The sequence below is a fragment of the Dipteris shenzhenensis genome, chromosome 15 (genome assembly GCF_047967505.1).
Source record: "Dipteris shenzhenensis isolate YYH24624 ecotype China chromosome 15, Dip_SZ_1.0, whole genome shotgun sequence".
NCBI lineage: Eukaryota > Viridiplantae > Streptophyta > Polypodiopsida > Gleicheniales > Dipteridaceae > Dipteris > Dipteris shenzhenensis.
In genome coordinates, this window is record NC_141610.1 from 30,973,265 (window position 1) to 30,996,933 (window position 23,669).

The 23,669-nt window shown below is 41.5% G+C and overlaps 1 protein-coding gene and 1 pseudogene across 2 annotated transcripts; both read right to left on the minus strand.

The window, feature by feature from the left end:
- Positions 1–2,411: 2,411 nt before the first annotated feature.
- Positions 2,412–3,422, minus strand: LOC147893680 (uncharacterized). Of its 2 annotated transcripts, none has more exons than XM_087386414.1 (3): positions 2,989–3,422; positions 2,796–2,883; positions 2,412–2,654 (listed from the first exon to the last, which is right to left on the minus strand). In XM_087386414.1, the coding sequence occupies exons 1-2, from the start codon at positions 3,144–3,146 to the stop codon at positions 2,808–2,810; spliced, it is 234 nt and encodes a 77-aa protein (XP_087242540.1). In that variant the 5' UTR covers positions 3,147–3,422; the 3' UTR covers positions 2,412–2,654; positions 2,796–2,807. The 2 variants fall into 2 exon arrangements, with proteins under 2 accessions (XP_087242540.1, XP_087242539.1); XM_087386413.1 differs by having other exon boundaries at positions 2,412–2,607; positions 2,989–3,289.
- Positions 3,423–6,160: 2,738 nt separating this feature from the next.
- On the minus strand, positions 6,161–7,180 carry LOC147893681 (protein RMD5 homolog pseudogene; annotated as a pseudogene).
- Positions 7,181–23,669: the final 16,489 nt, after the last annotated feature.

Consider the following 23,669-nt stretch of genomic DNA (forward strand, 5'->3'; position numbering starts at 1 on the left):
TCAAAGTTGCTATGTGCACCACTTGAGCCACCAAAATGAAAAAATGGCCCTCAAACTGATTGAGCCACAAAAATAGCACTAATGGTTGAATATGCTTTGGACTGGAGCAAAGATAAGATCATGCTCGATCCCTCACTTCTTTGGCTTCACAAGCCCCCCAATCCTATTCCTAAGTCCTGCTCTTCCTTGGAATCGGAGGGCACGGGCACGGGCACGGGCACGATCACCTTCCTCTTTGACTACCTAGGGAATCTGGTCCCGTTCTCCTTTGGCCTCTCCATTTTGTGGCACAAGTCTGTTGAGCTGTAAGACCTTCATGATAAGAGTCTCTAATCGTTGGGCCCACATCTGCATCATGTCTAATGAATCAGCTGGTGTACTTGCTCATTGTCCTATGTCTGCACAACAAAAAAATTTACTCTCAAACTCATTGAATCACAACAATAGCACTAAGGGTTCTTTTTCATCATACTTGTCCAACTTAACAAACAAGGACTTGACTTGCGGCGGTTGAACAAGCCGTGCAATTTTGGATTGGAGCAAAGATAAGATCATGCTTCCATCTCTTTTTTTCCTTCACAATCCCATTCTTAGTCCCACTCTTCCCTGGCATCTCGGAGAACACCATGATCCACCATCACCTTCCTCTTTCTTTGCCTAGGCAATGCAGTCCGTTCTCCTTGGTCTCCCCATTATATGTCACAGGCATGCTAGAGCTGGCAGACTTTCATCATAAGTGTCTCTTATAGTTGGGCCCACATGTGCATCATGGCTAATGGAAAAGCTATTGTTGTGGAAGCTTCAGGGATGGACCCACATCCTACCCACATATGGGTGTCATCACCTCCTCCTACGCTTCACTATCAGTCTCTAGCATCTCTATTGCTATGTCCAGACATGGACATAACATCTTGGCCCACAAAAAGACAAGGACATAAATTCAGGGAATTGGTGCCAAGAAGAATCAATACTTTCCCAAGTACTATCCTCTTCTGAGCGATCTTTCCTCTAACCTTCAGCTCTGGAACAACCTTCTTTCTTGATTGTCGGTCAGAAGACATTCCCGTCCATGGGGCACATAAGTGGTCAAATACTCCAAGCGTACGAGTTCATCCCCATGAAAGAATGGATGTATCTGAACTCTGTCTGGTAATAGCAGCTTATAAGCCAAGTTATTTGATCTCGTTAAGGATCATGAACGGTCCACAATAGCGATGATAATGTTGTATACATTAATGCACGTTACTTGAGAATCTTTTGGGATCCTCAAGCAAACCCACCGATTCCTTTGAGAGAACTCGAGGTGATCGCTTCTGATTAGCATAAAATTGCGCACTACTTTGAGCATTGTTTATGGTTTCCCTTGCAAACTGCAACATATCTTGTTGCTGTTGCAACCAATCAGCAGTAGAGCTCACCCTGACATTCTATAGCCAACTACCCAAGCGGCTCTATATATATACCTTGTAAGATTACAATATATCCAATCATACAAATTTAGATTTTGTGTTGTTCTAAAGTCCAAAAAACTACACAAAAAATAAAAGAGAAGAAAAAAGAGGTAATGAAAATTTTTGAAAAACAAAAGGAAGACACACTTAGCAAGCAAAGCAACACTTATGCTGTCATCAGTGCCCAAGCATAAGCTATATTGGGTTTCTAAAGATAGCCGCTCTAGGCTGCTATCCATACATCAGCATGACTGGACTGATTCAGGTTGCTGAGTGCTTCGCACTGTTGCAAGCAAACTCAAGCAACAGAAGGTAATTTTACCAATCGGTCTGCCTTTTTTTTCTGTACATCTGAGTGTTCTATCTTCCAGACCTGAAGTGTTTTTTTTTGTATATGCATGCACATGGAGTGAGTTCGTGTTTCTTGTAGAGTTGTGTGAACTCAGGGAAATTTTCCGTTGGCTGTAGCAAGCAAGCTCTCTTGTTTGACATGGTATCTGACTTTACATGGTAGTGGATGGATGATCTTGTATTCTTTGATAACATACTCGCTCACTAATTATGCCTAGGTGCAGAAGCGTGAATGCTAACACGAAGGAACCCTGAGAACTTGGTTCTATAAAATTACTACTTCAATACTTGCAATTCATATGAGACCCATGCTAAATGTGGTAACATATAATTTAAAGTAATGTCTCTCTTCAGGTCACAAGCACGTCTCCAACCAAGCAATTAAGATAAATCAAAACTATGCTGTGCAAGAAAGAGAACTATGACTCTTTTTCTCCTGAGTTTAGATCATCGTTATAATTTCCTTTAGTATAATATCAGAATTGACTTATATCGATAAGCCTTGCATGTCTTCTCAGTTGGCAACGATAAACCCAAAAGAATAACTTGCAGGAAAAATAAACATCGCAACCCTCGGTTTCACTGCAGATTTATATTTAGAAGCCAGGATGACAAATCCTTTAAAAAAGAGTACATCTCCATTAGAAAATGTATGTTTCTATTCTTCGTGAGAAAAGGCAAAAAGGGTCTAGTACAAGAGAGGACTTTTATCCTTCGCATTCAGAAGACTAAGTGAGCCGATTTTAAAAAGTCCAGCGATTCCTCGTGGTACTCACCAAACACCATGGCGTTCCAACGTTCAAAACTGAATTGCGACAAAACAAAACGATCGTAATGACGAGAAACTTACTCCTGAAATCGGTCAACTGACCCAACTTAGCTGCATATCTGATATACCTCTGCTAAAGCAGAATTCCTTTTTATATTCAAACCAAACTTTACTGGTACGTAGCAGACAAGAGGTGCCATTCTATGAACTATTGTAATACCCACCTCTAGCAAAACCTATTGCTTATCTTCCTTTGGGACAGCTTTCTCAGATGCAGGGGTTTGAATTTCCCTCGGTTTCGTTGCTCCAGCTCTGTCAGCACCAAGGGGAAAGCAATAATAAGGCAAACTATCTACAGAGTCAACAAGCCCTCTCAACGTGATATTAAACAAACCACCAAATCATGCAAGAACGCACTCGGCAGAGGAGCTTGAAGCTGCTTCCTTCTCCAGCCATTTACGGATGTGGCGCACATTTTTGCTCAAGATCTCGGAAGACTGTTTGACGTCGCCCCTGAGAAGCATCCAAACAGCACCAACTCCAACGACTGTTATCAGAAAGTTGCTAAGCGCCATAGCCTTCAAAATTCGTACGTCTCCAGCCGAATGGGTGCTATTCGTCGTGTGCTCTTGTCGCACGCATGAGCGCTCGTGCGGACCTACAATTATCTAAGGGTGCCAATTGAGCACACGTGCGGAACTACCAAATGATGGTGCTTTGCAGATCTTCCACCACAACAAACACAATGCTCTAAAACACAAGACAATGCTGACAACACAGAAGCACATATGAAAAGCAGCAGGAGAGAGAACCATCTAACCGGAGTTCCCAGGCTAGCAGTGGACTGTTGGCCTGGAATCTTGCTTTCAGCTCAAGTTGGGCGCACAGTGGATTGCCAAAGTGCATAGCTGAGCCAACATTTTATCTTCATGGGGCTCCGAATTCCCCCTGCCACCACTGGCAGGGACGCGGGGAGGCCCTCTTAGAGTCCACTTCCAAATGAAGTTAATATGTCAAAATTAGGCTTTCAATGCAAAAATGAGTCATGACTTCTTTATGTGCACGAGCCAACAACAAAGCTTTGAAGCAAAGGATATAAACTTCAAAGACTAGAAGAGAAAGAAAGGAAGTAGGAGAGCTAGGTGAGTAGAGTAAAAAATTAGCAAAAGAGAAGAGGCTAGAGCGCTCACACTCATAAGGGTGAGCACAAAGAATCAAGATGTCATAAATGACATCAATTAAGGTCCCACCATCCAAGTTTGAAATCTTGATTCCCTGTATGTCTTGTAGTCATAGCCAGATCTGGCTGTGACTATAAGGATATTCCTTTAGAGTTCAATGCCATATCCTTCAGTTCTGTTAGGACCAAAATGTAGCTTTTAATTCAACGTAGTTTACAAGTCACATGAGCTACCTCATGTGAATGGTATTGTTAATTTCACCCAAAAAAAAGGTGAATGTTATTGTTAATTGAGCTTTATTTATAGGACCAAAATGTAGTCTTTTAAATCCTTTTCACATGTGCAGGTCCAACAAAATTTTTGCTTTCATTATTCTCCTTTATTTTTTGTTTGCAAGTATGATCCCATAAACTCTACATATCCCTCTTTTTTTGCAGCTCAAGCTTTTTGTTATGCATAATTTGTGATATTCATTCACGTTTATTTATTTATTTATTTGCATCTTTTCAATGTAGTAGCTATGTCAGTCATCACTTCTCTGCATCAGAGTCGAGCCAAAGACTAGAGCCAAAGACCAGTGTATTCAGACATCTCACAGATGAGTCTTGACCATATGGATGAGTTTATCTCTATCAACCCCCAGCAGTTTGAGGCATTCCTCTCCTTAGAGTCTATACACTAGGGCCACCTCATATTAGGGAGGAGACACCTCATAGTGAGGCATCCTTGGTTAGGGGCTCGACATTGTTGTAGGAGAGGATGTTGTGGGTGGGGACTCAAACGAGATGTGGTAAAATCTGCACATCACAGCAAAGACCTTGTTCTCCTGAGAGATAGCCCACTACTGGAGTCACCACCACTAGCCCCATGCATATCACCATTTAGACTACAAGAGCCATTGCCATGCCATCTAGTACCCCAGCTGTTGCAGCCTAGGCCCATCTGTCACCCTAGGCCCATCCACATGCTCTCCACATGTCTTCTAGCAAACATTAGGCACAGATTTGGCATATGACGTCAATGAGTCACAACACATCATCGAGGATGCCAAAGGGCCCAGAGTCATAGCTCACATGAGGGAGCTCATGTAGGTGGCCTTTGAGGCAAACATATAAGATACATGACCATGCCAGAGTGTCCAAAAGAAAAATCATGTCATAAACCAACTCCATAGGGAGTTCCTCACACCTCCTCATCATGAGTTTGATTCGAAGTACATGGAACCACACATGTGCGATGTAATGAAACATCATCGATTAGAGATCTGAATGCGGCAAGGGAAGGCAAGTCGAGGCCTTATTACATTAGCGAGTTAAATTGGAAGATGACCAAGGAGGAGATCCGTGATTATCCAAACAAGTGGGACAAGCAACAAAAAATGACACGAATTTGCATGCAAAGGAGAGGTGCTTCACATCTTGGGAGTGGTGGCCAGCAAGTACTCTACTCATGGGTGTAAGTATGTGTGCCACATACTTCTTTTATAACTTTTACTTTGGTTCGAATACATTATTCTGCTCATAGCACTTCATCTTATGTTTGTAATTTGAGTTCACAAACATTTTGGATCAGGTGATATCCTACGGACGAGGAGTACAACTATGTGTGTAAGAATGGCATGCAAGCTCTCTTCAAAAATTTAGATCGTGAGGGAGCCCTGTTGGGATTCGAGGTAGCTATGGAGGGTGAAGGCGAAGCAACATCATGACGAAGTAGAATAGACACAAAATGTGAGAGTATATTATTCATGTGGAAGAAGCCTTAAATAGGAAAAAGATACAACACACTATTGAGCTCATGGAAGAGCATCTCCAGATCCACAAATCACTCCATGAACCTCTCCTTCATTCTCTCAATCAATCTAGGTGGCATTTTTGCCTACATCATTGCTTAGCTCAACAAACATACCTACTACCTGGTGGTCACACACACTTATTAAGGGTTGCCTTTCCAACATACCCCCCCTCAAACCAAAGATAGGGGTAAACATGAAGTGACATACTGTCCAAATAGCTTTACCCTGACAAAATAGTGAATGCTCAAAACAAAAGAGCTTCACAAGACAAAGTTGGTGTAAAGCCCAAAAGACTATGAGTGCTCACAAAAGAGATCTCCCTCACAAACACAAAGAGAGGGGATTCTCACAAAGAGACTTTAACTCCAAACAACAATCTGCCAAAAGTGAAAGGCTAACCAAAACTCAGCCCCCCCTTACTGAAGACATTACAACAATCATTTAGGGGAAATCTCAGGTAGAGAACCCATGAAACACATAAAAACAAAGTTGTGTATCTACGATTTGAAACAAAGAGATAGTGACCAAGTACCCAAAAGACAATCTGCCATGGCACTTGTAGAGTGGGAGAGTTTCTGCGTTTGTTTGCAGCCATCCAACACCAACATCTAGTTCAAGCGACAATCCAAAAATTGATTGGCGCAGATTCCTTGAAAACAGGGCATGCAAATATTGAGTGAAACTCAAACTCCTTTCCTAGTTCTATCTCTATAGGCAATTGCTTAAGAAGCTGCCATTCTTGCTTCTTGTTGGTCAACACTGTCGCCATCTTTAGAAGAGTTGGAAGAGCTTGACAGCCAACCAAAATTGTAGTGCACAAAGGGCTTTCATAAGACTGACCCAAGAGACTGCAACATTCTCGTGTAAACTGCATAGTTATATCTTCCCAATGTGATGAAGAAAACAAATCAGAATAGGGAGAACTTTCCAAACGGTCTGCCCATAGAAAGTAGCACATCAACTGTTGTATTTCCCCCATATATCGAGTAGAAATTGGGGTAAAATTACTCTGAGCATATTGAAGAGCTTCCTGACACTTGCCCTTGTGGAGGACTTGCAGGAACTGGAAGCAATGCAATTCAAACTCCAAAGAAGAGCCCTTCTGTAAAAGTTCATCACGATTTGTTCTAGCCCATTGTAGCACTGGTTCCAAATTCCTCACCTTCATAGCGTCCAATATTTGGTACATATCATAAAAGGGTGCCTTTAGTGTAGCCCCTGGCTCCAGCGCTTTGTTCACAAAACAATCACCTAGATCAAAAAAGCCCTGTCTGTAAAAATGCACCACAATAATCTGAGCGATAATGCGATCATGAGAGTCGACCTCCCTGTACGCCTTGCAATATCTGTGCAAAACAACTTGTCCAACAACTTGCCATGCTTGCTTAATGACAGATTCAAATCCTTCTGCAATGCCTCGGTGTCATTCACAGGCGCCATTTTGGTCAATTTGGCGTGCAATTCCGTAAGAATGGCCCTTGCATCCAAACCCTAGGCCATCATCGTCGAGCTTTTTCAAAGCCATCCCGAGTTCCTGAATGACAACATCGATGGCCTCAAGTGTGGTGGATTTCGAGAGCTTCTGTTTCTTAGAGTCGTGATCAAAGGCATCTTTGAGGAGGAAAAGGTCCATGATTCTCTCTGGTTAGGCAATGAAAAATTGAATAATGAGATTGGGAGGTCGGAGAGAAACAAAACATTACCGAGGAAATGGGAAGGAAGCTCAAAAATGTAGTGGAGTCTACAGCCACAAAACCTTGGGCTCTATTCACAGAGCTCAGATGGAAAACTTCTCAAAGAGCTATTATGCAATGATCCAAAAAGAAAATGATATCGAAACTAGAAGGAGCGCAACGGGTTGATTCTGCAACGAAGGAAACTATGGATTTGATTTGTGTTAACGGTGGGCTGGGCAAAACACTTGAGCCTGGAACTTACAGGAGGAGCGTAAAGGCTTTGATACCACTTGTTGGGATTCGAGGTAGCTATGGAGGGTGAAGGCAGAGCAACATCATGATGAAGTAGAATAGACACAAAATGTGAGAGTATATTATTCATGTGGAAGAAGCCTTAAATAGGCAAAAGATACAACACACTATCAAGCTCATGGAAGAGCATCTCCAGATCCACAAATCACTCCATGAACCTCTCCTTCATTCTCTCAATCAATCTGGGTGGCATTTTTGCCTACATCATTGCTTAGCTCAACAAACATACCTACTATTTGGTGGTCACATATACCTATTAAGGTTTGCCATTCCAACAATCCCCTATCAATTGGGAGTCTCCCATCCTCTTGGTTTGCACATTATATTCCTTTCCACTTTTAAAATCAAGATTTATTTATATTTCTAAATTGTTACATACAACATTCTTAGGGCATGAGCTAGAGTGAGGACAAAGCCAAGGGCGAGGGAGGAGATCATATTATAGATATAGGAGAAGGAGGAGATGAGACTTGCTTAGATGAGGAGGAGGAGGAGGAGGAGGACCACGAGGATGAGTAGATTTAGTTTAGATATATCTATTTTTACCTATGAGTTTATACATAGCCACCTTTTGGCCATTTTTCCACTTTGTAGCTCTCTTTTGGAAAGTATCATATTTTGTTTGTACCCTCTTTTAAAGGGAACTTTGTAATACATGATGTGAGAGTATATGTACTCTTTTTGTAACGAGCCAAAACCAACCAAAAATGATGGAAGATTCTAAAACTTTGCATTATGTAGGAAAAAAATCAAGTTTCTATAGGAGTGAGAGGCTCTCATATGGAGGAAACATGGTAAATGAAAATTTTGAAAGACCCAAACATTTCTTACAGTAGTAAGAACACACATGGTTGCAAGATTATAGTTCCTCTATGCATAGGCTCATTCTTGTCTTAAATACATACCTCTTACTTTTTGTATAGATATGCGGTTACGGAAGATGAATATGCTCTTGTAGAAGAACTTTAGTTAGTATGGAGCTTTCCAACAAAAGTGTAAGCCCATATAATAGAAGGAGCATAAGCTCATGTCCAAGTAGAAGCAAGAATACACCTCAAAACTATTGGGACTGGTGAAGCTTTTGAGAGCTTGAGGCTTTAGGATTGTAAGGCTATTAGCTGCCCTTAGAGCTTAATTCTTCCCTCTTTCTCATGGTTCCTAAAATTCTTAATGGTTGATGTACCAGTTTGATTGTTAGTGGTGTCGTTGTACTAGTTTGATTCTTAATGGTTGTTGTACTAGTTTGATTGTTAGTGTTGTTGGCTACATTACGGACACCAGCTGTGCTCAACAAAGCTCTTCCCATGCACTTTGCATAAGCATTGCCAATGTTGTTTGCTTGGTACTACAGATGTATTTTGAGGAATTCTTTGAGTGAATGCATAGTCTCATATTCTCTAGAAATTTAGCATTGCCATGGTACATGCATATAATAGGCTACAAATGCATCCAACCTGAGGAGAGCTAAAGATTTAAATTATGAGATGAAAGTATAAGATCCAAAATCATGCTATCCTACTAATGTGTTAAGGAGAAAATTATAAATCTAGAGAAGAGGTAAAAGATGGTAGATACCTATTCATAAGATTATAATTATGTCTTTTAAACAAACGTTGGACATGCTATAATATGATTTGCATACAATGATTAAAGAGAAAAAGCCATACATACCTGACCAAGATAGCATCTTTCTAATTCTTTGACAATTCATTTAGTTTCTTGCTTTTTGCATTGGTAGTTTCAATCTTTGTTGAAGAACCAAAGATTTAGTAGAGCTTAATAGATGAGAACAAACTATACCAAATGGGGACCAAATGCTGGTGAATATTTAGATTCATCTTTGCTACATATTGTGTTTTCTAGATTTTATTGTTTTGTGATGATTAGGACTTCTCCTTACATGAAATAAGTTCTAAGATTTAACCCCTTTTTGTTTTGAATTCTTATAAAGATTTTATCAAGATGCAAACCATCACCTTTTTAGGCAAAGTGTGCATTTCCTCAAAAAAAAAATTTAAACATTTCAATGTAAATTATATAAGCCATGAAATTCTTCTTGAAAAGATATGGATTGCATGTAATCACCTTTTACATGTAGTTGCCTTCATATCTCTTAAGCACCTTAATCAACCTTGTAAATCAATCGTCCTAGGAAAGAAGAGTTGAAGATAGTCACATAATTACCATTGAAGACATCAATGGGTCCTAGACAACTAGAGCTCAAGATAGTCACATGATTACCATTGAAGACATCAATGGGTCCTAGACAACTAGAGCTCAAGATAGTCACATGAATAGAAAGTCAAACGCCACAATAGGACATATATTGGTTCTAGAAAAGTAGAGCTCAATATAGTCTCATGATTAAAAATCCTTAAAGACCATAGTATACTACAAAATAATGTGAAAACATGCTTCATGCTCAATCATTTTTTTAAATTTTGGACATGAATGAATCCTATTCACATGCTATAATGCTTGCACATTATAGCATTGAGGACATCTATGAGAAAAATAGAGCTCAATATAGTCTCATGATTAAAAATCCTTAAGACCACAATACAACATGGACAATAGTATACTACAAAAATTATGTGAAAACATGTTTCATGCTCAATCATTTTTTTAAATTTTGGACATGAATGAATCCTATTCACATGCTATAATACTTGCACATTATAGCATTGCATTTTGTGCTAGTTTCACCAACGCCGGTACTTCTCTTGCATGGATATGTTTATAACACTCATTTTTCTCTGAGTTACCACCTACGCATTTATAAGGAACCTTGAAGGATTGCTCTTCTATCTTAACTTGGTGCCTTGTCAATTGGAGTTGCCAATACTTCTCTAATACTAGATACCTTTTTTCCACTATGAAGTACCTATTGAATTTTTGGCTTTACTAAATCCATAATTATTTAGTTGTGTTGCACAAGGAAATACAAAGGTGCAAAGGATTTGAAACAATTTGGTGCATAAGAGACTAGGAGAGACATAAGCCCTAGACGTACCTTTTTTCCACTATAAAAACCTATTGAATTTTCGGCATTAATAAATCCATAAATATTTAGTTGTGTTGCAAGGAAAGAGGAAGGTGAAATAAGAGGACAAGATTCTAGGAGAGAAGTAAGTGTAGAAAGGCTTAGAGAATGAGGTAACCCTTGCAGGGGTTAGCTTGATCCTTTTGTACCACTAAAATTATTCAGTGTGTTATTTATAGTGTAGATGACATTCTTTTGTCCTTCTAATGATTTCATATCTGTGAAGCATTCTTGATGCTCTGTCATGTGTGATGATGCACCATTGTCGATGTACCAAGGATCTTGATCTGCTTGATGATAGCTGTATTCCCCTTTGGATTCACAATCAATGTCAATGTACACTATTTCAATCTTTTGCATATCCTCACTTGCAAGATACATTATCTGAGGTTCATTAGCATAATGATTGTGAATTGAATGTTCACCAAAGTGATTTCCTCTTCCATGGAATTCCCTCTATTGTTTGTAAATTGACCTTGGTCATACTACTTCTTGCGGTGGCAATCTCTTTCATAGTGTCCAAACTTATGACAGTAGTTGCAATGAATGTTTGGCATGTTGTTGGATGCATTCTCTCTTCCTTGAAATCTCCCTCTGTTGGAATGATTTCCTCTTATATTTTGATGCTGTTGCAGATGTTGACTTTGTTAATGCTAATGCCAACTTCTCTGAGATGCTCTACCCCCCCCTATGCCTCTATCTACAACTATGAATGCTTGATCATTGGAATGATCTTTTCATGCTTGAATGGCTTGGGTCCTTAGTTCTTCACCAAGTAACATTGGTTGTAACTCTTTTAGTGTTGGAATTTGCCTTTGAATGGCAATACTCTGGACTAGATCCTTGTATCCCTCTCCTAGCCCATTCAGGATGACTTGGACGATCTCTACGTGATTCATAGTCTCTCCTACTACTAGTTGATTACTATACTCCTTAATTTTGAGTACATAATCATGACCAGTTTCATTTTTATTGTTGTGGAAGCTCTAAGTGTGAGAATCTTAGATGTGTTCTTAGACTCATAAAGAGCTATGAAGATATCCCATGCTTCTTTGGATATCTTAGCTATGTTGAGTTGTCCAAGCATGACACCTTGCACATTTTTCTTAGTCAAATGATATGCATATTTGTCTTTCTTGTCCCATTCTATCATGGTTGGGCAATGGCAAGATCTACTATAGGTGTGGATACTATTGGCATAGGTGTAGATCCTGCTGCTTATTGTATGACAATGGTGGGAGTTGATGCCAGTGCACTGGATGGTCTAGGTGTAGAGCCCCAAGAATGGTCTCCATTTTGTATTTCCATATGCCATAATTGGAGATGTCTGGCTTAGAAGACTCCTCCAAATTGAGGTTTCTAGTGGTAGACATGATGCAGAAAATGTACTCAAAACGCTTCTGGAAAATACTCTCTGAATCAACTACAAAACACTATCTATATCAAGTGCAATATGTGTTGAGATATCGAGCTCCACTCGCGATATGCCAGGGTGACCGTTGTGTATTTATGTCACCGACTTGTTAGCTAGAGATGCGGTTGGTACACCGCCCACGAATAATAGCTAGATGACAGCTATCCTTATCTACACTAGTTCGTGGCTCAGTTAGTATGCCACCTTAGTTAGTTGAGTTTGGTTTGAGACCCACATATAGGGTTCTTCTATTTCTTTGTACTAGAGTTCTTTTGGCTTTTACAACTAAGAAGAGGAAAACTGTTTTCAGCCTCCACCTTTGTGTGTATTCCCCCATTGTGATTGTGAGAAAGCCTCAAGTGTGACTCCTTCCCTCTCTCCCACTATCTTCACATGGTATCAGAGCCTTGTTCGTGGTAAGGAGCTCAAGAAAGCAAGCCAAGTTCGTGGTGTCCTGGTAAGAGGACCAGTGTTGCTTTCCTATTTCGAGTTTGGGAGCAAATCTCTGCAGGTAGCACAGCCAGAAGTGCAAGAGTGCACTGTCTCAGATTGAGACGCCCTTCGCGGTGTGGCGAGAGCGCAGTATATGCTACAGGCAAGGGCGAAGCCCTTAGTGACTTTATTTTTCTGATTTGAGGCCGTTTCGAGGCCCGTTTTGGAGGCGGAAGTTCTCCGCAGGCACTTAGAAAAAGGCCCTGTTTTTGCTGTGCAACCACTGTTCTACGGGTCGGTGAAAAGTTGCCACAGAAATTGCATCGTATGCCTGTGTGCAGAGATATTGGGAGTTGCAGATTCATGCTTGTTGCCTGTTGATGCAAAATCATCACTAGGAAGTGACTGTGTGGTGAAATACCACTTTCGTCAGTTTTGCAGATCTGCCCGTGTGAGGCAAAAACTGTGTTCTTTGTAGTGACAGAATATTTTGCAGTGTTCTGTAATGGCATCTGATTCTCTTTGGCAGATTGTCACTGAAAAGCTTGACAAGAACAACTTCCAGGCATGGAAGTTCAGAATGACGAATTTCTTGATGGGAAAAGGCTATTGGGAGTTCATTACAGGAAATGAAGAAGAGTCTGTTCTTCCTAATGTTCCTAGTCAACAGGAAATGCAGGCATTTAAAGGATGGCATGAGAGAGCCAGGAAAGTTATGTATTGGCTGTCTATCGTATTTCGAACTCCATGATTGTGCATATTCAGGATGCAAATACGCCAAAGGAGGCATGGGATACTTTGGCAAAAATGTACAGCACAAATACGCAAGCCAGGAAAATGCAACTCAAACATGAGTTGCACAATGTGCAGAGAGAAAACATGAGCATCAATGACTACCACATGAAGGTGAAGAAAATTGCGGATGCACTTGCTTCCATTGGGTCGCCAGTGGATGATGACGATTTGGTTTCTGTGACCTTGAATGGTCTAGGAAAGGATTATGCACAGTTCCGGACATCCATTGCCGTCCGTGAAAAATTTCCTGATTTTGAGGAGTTGATTGCTCTTCTAATTTCTGAAGAGCAGAGAAATGGGGGTGCATCTTCTTCAGCAGGAACTTCAAAAGAAACTATCTTCTACTCAAATGCTGGCAGAGGTAGAGGCAGAGGTAGAGGAGGCCGATCTGCAGGCCGTGGTAGAAATCAGAATATGCAGCAAACGCAAGAAAACCAGTCCTATGCAGGAGGACGTGGTAACTCTAGAGGCAGGGGGAGCCAAAGAGGCCGTGGTGGATGGCAGAGAGGCCAAAATGCAAACAGCAATGTTGAATGCTACTACTGTGGTAAAATGGGGCATATGGCTAAAGACTGCTACAAAAAGCAGAATGACATTATGAATGGAAAATTGCAGCAAGGCAATTATGCATCCTCTAGTAGATAGGGTGATGACAGAAATGAGCATTTGTTTATGGTACAGCATATGACAAATTCTGTGACAAGTGCAGAAGAAAGCAATGATGTGTGGTATGTTGACTCAGGTGCGTCAAACCACATGACAGGTCATGCTGAATGGATGCAGGATGCAAGGAAAATGGAAAAACCAGGATTTGTGGAGACGGGTGATGATACTGCACATCCTATTGTGCAGATTGGAAAAATTCCTTTGTCTATGCAGGATGGGAAAAAGAAATACTTGTCTAATGTATTTCATGTCCCGAACATCACCAAGAACTTGGTTTCTATTGGTCAGATGGTTGAGTAGGGCTTGCAGGTCAGATTTAATCCTCATGGATGCTTTGTTGAGGATATGAAAAATAATGGTCGCTTGATAGCAAAAGGAAAGAAGAAGGGCAGGATGTTTACGTTGGATGCAGACATGCCTGAATTGAGTGCAGCAATGTTTGCACATGGGACCGGTGTAGTTGCAGATATTGATATCTGGCACAAACGCATTGGTCATGTGAATATACATCGACTTAAATCAATGCAAGCCCAAAATATTGTTGCAGGATTGCCTAAACTCAAGGTTGCAGAAATGCACAAGGTTTGTGAAGCCTGTCAATTTGGGAAACAGGCAAGGAAACCTTTTCCTAGGCATGTTCAAGAGAATAAAAAGCCATTGGAATTAATCCACTCTGATGTGGACTACTAAAGCTGCATCTATTGGTGGCTGTCACTATTTTGTCACATTTATTGATGACTTCAGCAGAAAACTTTGGGTGTATTTTATGAAAAAGAAAAGTGAAGTGTTTGGGCACTTCAAAGCTTTCAAAGCTATGGTTGAAAAAGAAACAGGCCTGCAAATAAAATGCCTGAGGTCAGATGGAGGGGGAGAGTACCTCTCAAATGAGTTTGCAAGGTTCTTGCAAGAGCATGGTATAAAGCAGCAATATTCATGCAGTCATACCCCACAGCAAAATGGAATTGCAGAAAGGAAAAACAGGCATATTGGAGAGGTATCTCGGGCTATGCTAAATGAAAAAGATCTACCAGATTATTATTGGGCTGAAGCAGTTGCTACAGCAGTTTATATAATGAACAAGACTCCCACTACAGCAATACATGGCATGACGCCAGAGGAGATGTATACTGGTAGGAAACCAGATATTTCTCATTTGAAAATTTTTGGTTGCATTGCCTATGTCCATGTGCCAGATGAGTTGAGGTCCAAGTTGGATCCAAAAGCTGAGAAGTGCGTCTTTATTGGTTATTCTCTGCAACAGAAAGGGTATAGATGCTATAACCCTTCTACTCGTAAGTTTACAGTGAGCAGAGATGTTGTTTTTGATGAGATGAGCAGCTGGTATAAACCAGTAAATGTGATGATTGATGTAGATGCACAAAATGGTAATGCTGCACAGAATTCACAGCGGCAATCACAAAATATCAGTGGACTTGCAGTGTCCTCTAGCAGTGGTTCACATACTTCGCCATGGACAGGTAGATTGAGATCAGGAGAATCTCCTCAAAGCAATGCAGATAGTGGTACGCAGGTATCACGAAAAGGAAAAGAGAAGGTAGATCAGCCCATGTTTGATGTGAATGCAGGTCACTCTTGTGTGGATGGTGAATCCAGTGGCTCAGAACAGAGCATTGATAATGAGTTGGGTATTCCTTCTGTTGTTACACCTGGAGTAAGGAAGACCAGGGATGTTTTGAGAGCACCTGGAAGTAAGCCTATTTTGCGCAGGTCTACCAAGGTCAGGTATCCTGTGGATAGGCTGAAATATGATGGATTTACAGCCATTCACTATGCCTATATGGTCAAAGTGATATAGGAACCAGAACCCACTTCTTTTGAGCAAGCCATGGGAAATGAAAAATGGGAGAAAGCCATGGATGAAGAAATGGATGCCTTGGATGCTAATGCTACATGGGAATGGGGAAAATCTTTTGGTGAGCTTTTTAATGTGAGCTTTTCTACCATTTCCTTTGTTTTTGCGAGCTTTTCTTAGAAATCCATATGTGTTTTTGTTATAAGAAAGATGGGGAGGTTAGAAAGAGAAGGAGAGGATATAGGATATGTTCATTTTCATAGCATGTGGAAGGGGTGAAAGAGTGTATACTATGCACAAGGGGGGGCGAATATGAGTGGTAGTAGGAGGCAAAAAATTATGGAAGATATGTCCATATTCAAAGTAGAAGGGAGGAACTATGGGAGATATGTTCATTTTAAAAGTGTATAATTTGAAACTTTTGACCTCATATTTGGATTCCTCGTCGAATTCCGGTCATTTTGAGTACCAACATGACCATATTCCGATAAAAATTGAAAAAATGGTGTTTTTGTCATTTTGGCCTGTTTAGCGCAGACTCAAAATAGGCCCAAAACAGGCCAAAATGACAAAAACACCATTTTTTCAATTTTTATCGGAATATGGTCATGTTGGTACTCAAAATGACCGGAATTCGACGAGGAATCCAAATATGAGGTCAAACTTGTCAAATTATACACTGAACAAATTATCATGTGGGAAAATGAACAAATTTCCCACATGCTCTCCCTTTCCCTTTGCATTTAGTAGATGAACATAACTTTCACATTCCTCATCCTCTCTCTCCTCCTTACACTCCTCTTTGCATACCTTATAAGTTCGCCCTCTACGTTCTCCACTATGATAACAAATATATGTTCCAACTCCCCTCCCCTCCCTTCTCCATGCCACCTTACCCATGTGCCCATCCCTCCCCTTTCCTTTATCTCCCCTCCCACCCCTCTCTCGTCTTAACTGCAACCACAACCCAAATTTTCAACCCACCCTACTCCATGAACTCCCCCCCCCCCCCCTCTCTCTCTCTCTCTCTCTCTCTCTCAAGTGAATGAAAAGCTCGCAATATTCATGAAAATTGAAAAAAAGCTCATGACAAAAAGCTCACAAAAAAATCACACCCCATGGGAATTGGTGCCTTTGCCTAAAGACAAGAATGCAATTGGCTGTAAGTGGGTTTATAAGATCAAGCACAATGCAGATGGTTCTGTGAATAGATACAAGGCAAGATTAGTTGTCAAGGGGTATGCACAGACATATGGCATTGATTATGAAGAAACTTTCAGCCCGGTTGCAAGGATGGCAACCGTAAGAGCAGCCATTGCTATGGCTGCATCAAAGGGATGGTCTTTACATCAGATGGATGTAAAGAATGCCTTCTTGCATGGTGATTTGCAAGAAGAGGTCTTTATGGAGCAGCCAATAGGACAGTATCTTGTCACTATTGGCTTTCAGATTTCCAAGGCAGATTTCTCACTCTATGTGAGAAAAACAGAGAAAGGGATTATGCTGCTTGTCATTTATGTTGATGATTTGATCATCACAGGTGATAGTGATGAAGATATCCTTCATGTGAAAATGCTATTGAGGCAGAAGTTTGAGATGAAGGATTTGGGAGAGCTGCGTTATTTCTTGGGCATTGAGGTGATTAGATCACCAAGTGGGATACAGCTCTTGCAGAGGCAGTATGGACTGGACATGCTGTCCAAATATGGGATGACAGGCTGTAAGCCTATTTCAGTTCCTTTGGAGCAGAATGTGAAGCTGAGCGCAGATGCAGGTGAGCTTTTGGAAGACCCTACTATGTACAGACGCATAGTAGGAAGTTTGATTTACATGACTATTACCAGGCCAGATTTGAGCTATGCTGTTGGGTTGGTAAGTCAGTTTATGCAGGCTCCAAGGAAACCGCATTTGGATGCGGCTAGACGCATACTCAAGTATGTGAAGTCCACATTGCAGTATGGACTATTTTATGAGGCTGGGGTTCAGATACAGTTGCATGGATACACTGATGCTAATTGGGTTGGTAGTATTTCTTATAGACGATCTACCAGTGGATATGTGTTCTCTTTTGGGAGTGCTGCAGTCACTTGGAGCAGCAAGAAACAGCCTACAGTTGCCTTGTCGAGCACAGAGGCTGAGTACAGGGGTGCAGCAATGGCTGCATGTGAGGTAGCTTGGTTGCATAAGCTACTCTATGATATGCATCAGTCTACAGATGGGCCAGTTGTCATTTATTGTGACAACATGAGCAGCATACACTTGGCAAAGAACCCAGTCTTTCATGCTAGAACAAAGCACATTGAGGTGCATTATCACTATGTGCGGGAGAAGGTTTTACTAGGTCTTATTGATCTAGTTTATGTCAGCACAGAGGATCAGGTAGCTGACATATTCACGAAAGCATTGGGCGCAGAGAAACTGTGCAAGTTCAGAGACCTGCTTGGTGTGCAGGAATTGGGATTGAGCTCGAGGGGGAGTGTTGAGATATCGAGCTCCACTCGCGATATGCCAGGGTGACCATTGTGTATTTATGTCACCGACTTGTTAGCTGGAGATGCGGTTGGTACACTGCCCACGAATAATAGCTGGATGACAGCTATCCTTATCTACACTAGTTCGTGGCTCAGTTAGTATGCTACCTTAGCTAGTTGAGTTTGGTTTGAGACCCACATATAGGGTTCTTCTATTTCTTTGTACTAGAGTTCTTTTGGCTTTTACAACTAAGAAGAGGAAAACTGTTTTCAGCCTCCACATTTGTGTGTATTCCCCCATTGTGATTGTGAGAAAGCCTCAAGTGAGACTCCTTCCCTCTCTTCCACTATCTTCACAATATGAACTATTGGTGAAGATATAACTGAGATATATATCCAATCTATTACAAGGAAAGCTTATGTGGCAAATAATGCTCGGGATAGCCAAGAGGCTTTACAAGGCTCAAAATAATGTGCACAAATGCTAGAACGTTTTACAATGTAGGCATCTGAGTGCAACATGAAATGATGTGCAATCTACCCACATAATAATCTGCAAATACCTCCGAATACTCTAAAATCTGCTTAGATGCATGGAAGATAGGGTTTTACGAAATGCTATAATGCAAAACCGAATGTGTCCCTTGAATTTAGAGAAGCCTTATGATAGATACAGTTCAAGAGTCTTTTGTAAGCACCTCGGGGGGGTCAGTCATCATATGTAACCCTATCACGTGAGTTCAACAAAAGTATATTTTTTATTTCTAAAATTTACGAAAATAAATATACATAAGGGACTATTTAAAATAGTTTTGGAAAAATTTTACAGATTTGTATAAAAAAGGGGTACATTTATTGATGAAAATTTTATAGATAAGGGATTTTAAAAATAGGCCTTGAATGCACATGATATAGAGGGTTTATACATAGTTACCCCACCCCCCCCCCTTCCCTGAGGTAAGGACATTCTCACAAAATGGGAAGAAGATATCCCTTAGAGTGTCCTTTTTTAGAGAGCACCATGAGGAGGATGGGCTTCTCAAAGTGTTGAATTTGGAGGCCTATTCTTGCTAAATGGGGAGAACATATCCCTTAGAGTGGCCCTTTTTGGAGGTCACCATGAGAGGACGATCTTCTCATATCACTAGATTCAGCCAATATCCATGGGGAGTACCAGTCAAATGCTTATTGGGGGCCATGCAAGGGAGGCCGTTTCCCTCTCCTACTCAATGCCCTCTAGCACCCTTCCTTTTTCTACCTATGGTAGAGGCTCTAAGCTACTTCTTCAGATCCCAAGAAACTGGTCTCACAAAGGATGCATTTATTGATTCACTAGGAGGATGAGCTTCTAGACTCAAACTTTGCCAACTATATGGTCTTTTTTGTGCATGTCACTATAGTGAGCCTTGAGGGAGTCCGAAGTGCCCTTAGGTATACTATTGGGCATCAGACCAAATCCATTGGATTCCTCATGGCAACTGAAGTGGCTTAGAACATGATGCATCAGGGAGACATTTTTGGCTTCTACTAGACCCCACAAGGTCAGATAATGAGGTATTCAGGTTGCTAGGTGGGCATTAATATTTCAATTGCATAGCAAATCACTCCTATGCTAAGAGAGTGTGATACAACCTCTGGTATTGGACCTTGTCCAAACTCTCCTTAGAGTTGGGTAGGCCCTAGTGTCTAACTAGGTCCTCTTGGCCATAGCTTGATGCATAGTCTCATGCTAGTGTTTTCATAGGGGATTCATGGGACAACTCAAGTGCTTAGTGCACAATTTCTTGTGATTAGATATCATGAGGAACACTAGAGCCAAGGTCACGTATAGATGGTGATCCATCACCAGGCACAAGGAGGACTTGGCTTCATAGGTGGAGAAATGTGAAGCACATCCCTTTTAGGCAAGCGAATAGTGAGAGGACTCAGTCCATGCTCTAGTCCTTAGAAACTCTTACTCTAACAAGAGCTTCTTGAGAACACCCCTTGCATAGGTGGTCATTGGCAACAATCTCATTGATGGAGTTCTTAGAGCCCCCCTTCATGGGGAAGGGCTCTCCATTGATGAGATAGCCTTTGCAAGGTGTGGCAGTGACTATATAGAGGTCTCATTAGGGCTAGCCATCAGTGCCAAGACCTTTGGAATTTGGAGGTTGAAGATACAGAGGGTCTAATGCTAAGACATAGGATACATACTAGTTGGGCATAGTGGGATAGTGGCCCCAGTATTTTTCCCAAGCATTGAGGCATTTTGCCACCATTGCAACAAAGGACTAATTTGAGGAAAGTAGGCATGCAAATGCTAGAGATTGACTACAAAATTTCTAAGTCTTAGTGGGCTATAATCCATATCCTTTAGCTATTCCATGATAGTATAGGCACTTCTCCAAGCCAAGGATCCCCTAAGGATTTAGTTTTTGCATTGAGCCCTTAGATCCTTTCACTCCAGGCAAGTAGGGACATGGGGCTCCTAAAACCATTATATTAGAGATGGATGAAGCCACAAGCTTGCTTGAGTGGAAAAGGATCAAAGTAGTGGGCCATTTGGGCAAGGCATGCACCATTGATCTAGCACCAGTCAGCTCAAAGCAAGATAGGTCATGGTGGTTCCTTTGGCTATCGGATGTCCACCCCTTTGAGAGGTATTGTTTAGAGTGGTTTTGGCTAACCAAAGTACAACACTCAGAAAGAATGGAGGAGGTGCCATTTTTCTTGTACATAGCATGTATCAAGTGTCACTTCTAGTTGGAGTTAGCCATATAGACTCCTTTGAAAGAGAGACATTAGATTGAGCATTAGGTGGGAGGGCATCTCTAGATTTCAAGCTTATAGACTAACTATTGGCCATGGAATATATGTTTAGAGTGGTTTTGGCCAAACAAAGTACAACACTCAGAAATAGTGGAGGAGGTGCCATTTTTCTCTTACATAGCATGTATCAAGTGTCACTTCTAGTTGGAGTTAGCCATATAGACTCCTTTGAGAGAGAGGCATTGGATTGAGTGTGAAGATTGTGGGAGAGAGGGAAGGAGTCTCACTTGTGGCTTTCTCACATGCACAATGGGGGAATACACACAAGGGTGGAGGCTGAAAACAGTTTTCCTCTTCTTAGTTGTGAAAGCCAAAAGAACTCTCTTACAAAGAAATAGAAAAACCCTATATGTGGGTCTCAAACCAAACTCAACTAACTAAGGTGGCATACTAACTGAGCCACAAACTATAGTAGATAAGGATAGCTGTCATCCACCAGCTCATGGGCGGTGTACTAACCGCATCTCCAGCTAACAAGTCGGTGACATAAGTACACAACGGTCACCCTGGCATATCTCGAGTGGAGCTCGATATCTCAACACTCCCCCTCGAGCTCAATCCCAAATCCTGCACTCCCAAATCCTGCACACCAAGCAGGTCTCTGAACTTGCGCAGCTTCTCTGCGCCCAATGCTTTCGTGAATATGTCAGCTACCTGATCCTCTATGCTGACATAAACTAGATCAATAAGACCTAGTAAAACCTTCTCCCGCACATAGTGATAATGCACCTCAATGTGCTTTGTTCTGGCATGAAAGACTGGGTTCTTTGCCAAGTGTATACTGCTCATGTTGTCACAATAAATGACAACCGGCCCATCTGTAGACTGATGCATATCATAGAGTAGCTTATGCAACCAAGCTACCTCACATGCAGCCATTGCTGCACCCCTGTACTCAGCCTCTGTGCTCGACAAGGCAACTCTAGGCTATTTCTTGCTGCTCCAAGTGACTGCAGCACTCCCAAAAGAGAACACATATCCACTGGTAGATCGTCTATCAGAAATGCTACTAGCCCAATCAGCATCAGTGTATCCATGCAACTGTATCTGAACCCCAGCCTCATAAAATAGTCCATACTGCAATGTGGACTTCACATACCTGAGTATGCGTCTAGCCGCATCCAAATGCGGTTTCCTTGGAGCCTGCATAAACTGACTTACCAACCCAACAGCATAGCTCAAATCTGGCCTGGTAATAGTCATGTAAATCAAACTTCCTTTTATGCGTCTGTACATAGTAGGGTCTTCCAGAAGCTCACCTGCATCTGTGCTCAGCTTCACATTCTGCTCCAAAGGAACTGAAATAGGCTTACAGCCTGTCATCCCATATTTGGACAGCATGTCCAGTCCATACTGCCTCTGCAAGAGCTGTATCCCACTTGGTGATCTAATCACCTCAATGCCCAAGAAATAACGCAGCTCTCCCAAATCCTTCATCTCAAACTTCTACCTCAATAGCATTTTCACATGAAGGATATCTTCATCACTATCACCTGTGATGATCAAATCATCAACATAAATGACCAGCAGCATAATCCCTTTCTCAGTTTTTCTCACATAGAGTGAGAAATCTGCCTTGGAAATCTGAAAGCCAATAGTGACAAGATACTGTCCTATCTTGTCAGACCATGCTCTAGGTGCTTGCTTCAAGCCATACAAGGCTTTCTTCAACCTGCAAACAAACTCGGGATGAATAGCATGAACATAACCTGCTGGCTGCTCCATAAAGACCTTTTCTTGCAAATCACCATGCAAGAAGGCATTCTTTACATCCATCTGATGTAAAGACCATCCCTTTGATGCAGCCATAGCAATGGCTGCTCTTACGGCTGCCATCCTTGCAACCGGGCTGAAAGTTTCTTCATAATCAATGCCATATGTCTGTGCATACCCCTTAACAACTAATCTTGCCTTGTATCTATTCACAGAACCATCTGCATTGTGCTTGATCTTATAAACCCATTTACAGCCAATTGCATTCTTGCCTTTAGGCAAAGGCACCAATTCCCATGTAGCATTAGCATCCAAGGCATCCATTTCTTCATCCATGGCTTTCTCCCATTTTTCATTTCCCATGGCTTGCTCAAAAGAAGTGGGTTCTGGTTCCTGTATCACTTTGACCATATAGGCATAGTGAATGGCTGTAAATCCATCATATTTCAGCCTATCCACAGGATACCTAACCCTGGTAGACCTGTGCAAAATAGGCTCACTTCCAGGTGCTCTCAAAACATCCCTGGTCTTCCTTACTCCAGGTGTAACAACAGAAGGAATACCCAACTCATCATCAATGCTCTGTTCTGAGCCACTGGATTCACCATCCACATAAGAGTGACCTGCATTCACATCATACATGGGCTGATCTACCTTCTCTTTCCATTTTCATGATACCTGCGTACCACTCTCTGCATTGCTTTGAGGGGATTCTCCTGATCTCAATCTGCCTGTCCATGGCGAAGTATGTGAACCACTGGTAGAGGACACTCCAGGTCCACTGATATTTTGTGATTGCTGCTGTGCATTCTGTGCAGCATTACCATTTTGTGCATCTACATCAATCATCACATTTACTGGTTTATACCAGCTACTCATCTCATCAAAGACAACATCTCTGCTCACTGTGAACTTACGTGTAGAAGGGTTATAGCATCTATACCCTTTCTGCTGCAGAGAATAACCAATAAAGACG

Coding starts and splice junctions, on each gene's coding strand:
- LOC147893680 (XM_087386414.1), bottom strand. CDS start 3,146: ATGGCGCTTAGCAACTTTCTGATAACAGTCGTTGGAGTTGGTGCTGTT. Junction 2,884..2,988: donor GCTTCAAGCTCCTCTGCCGA/GTGCGTTCTTGC, acceptor TGGTGCTGACAG/AGCTGGAGCAACGAAACCGA.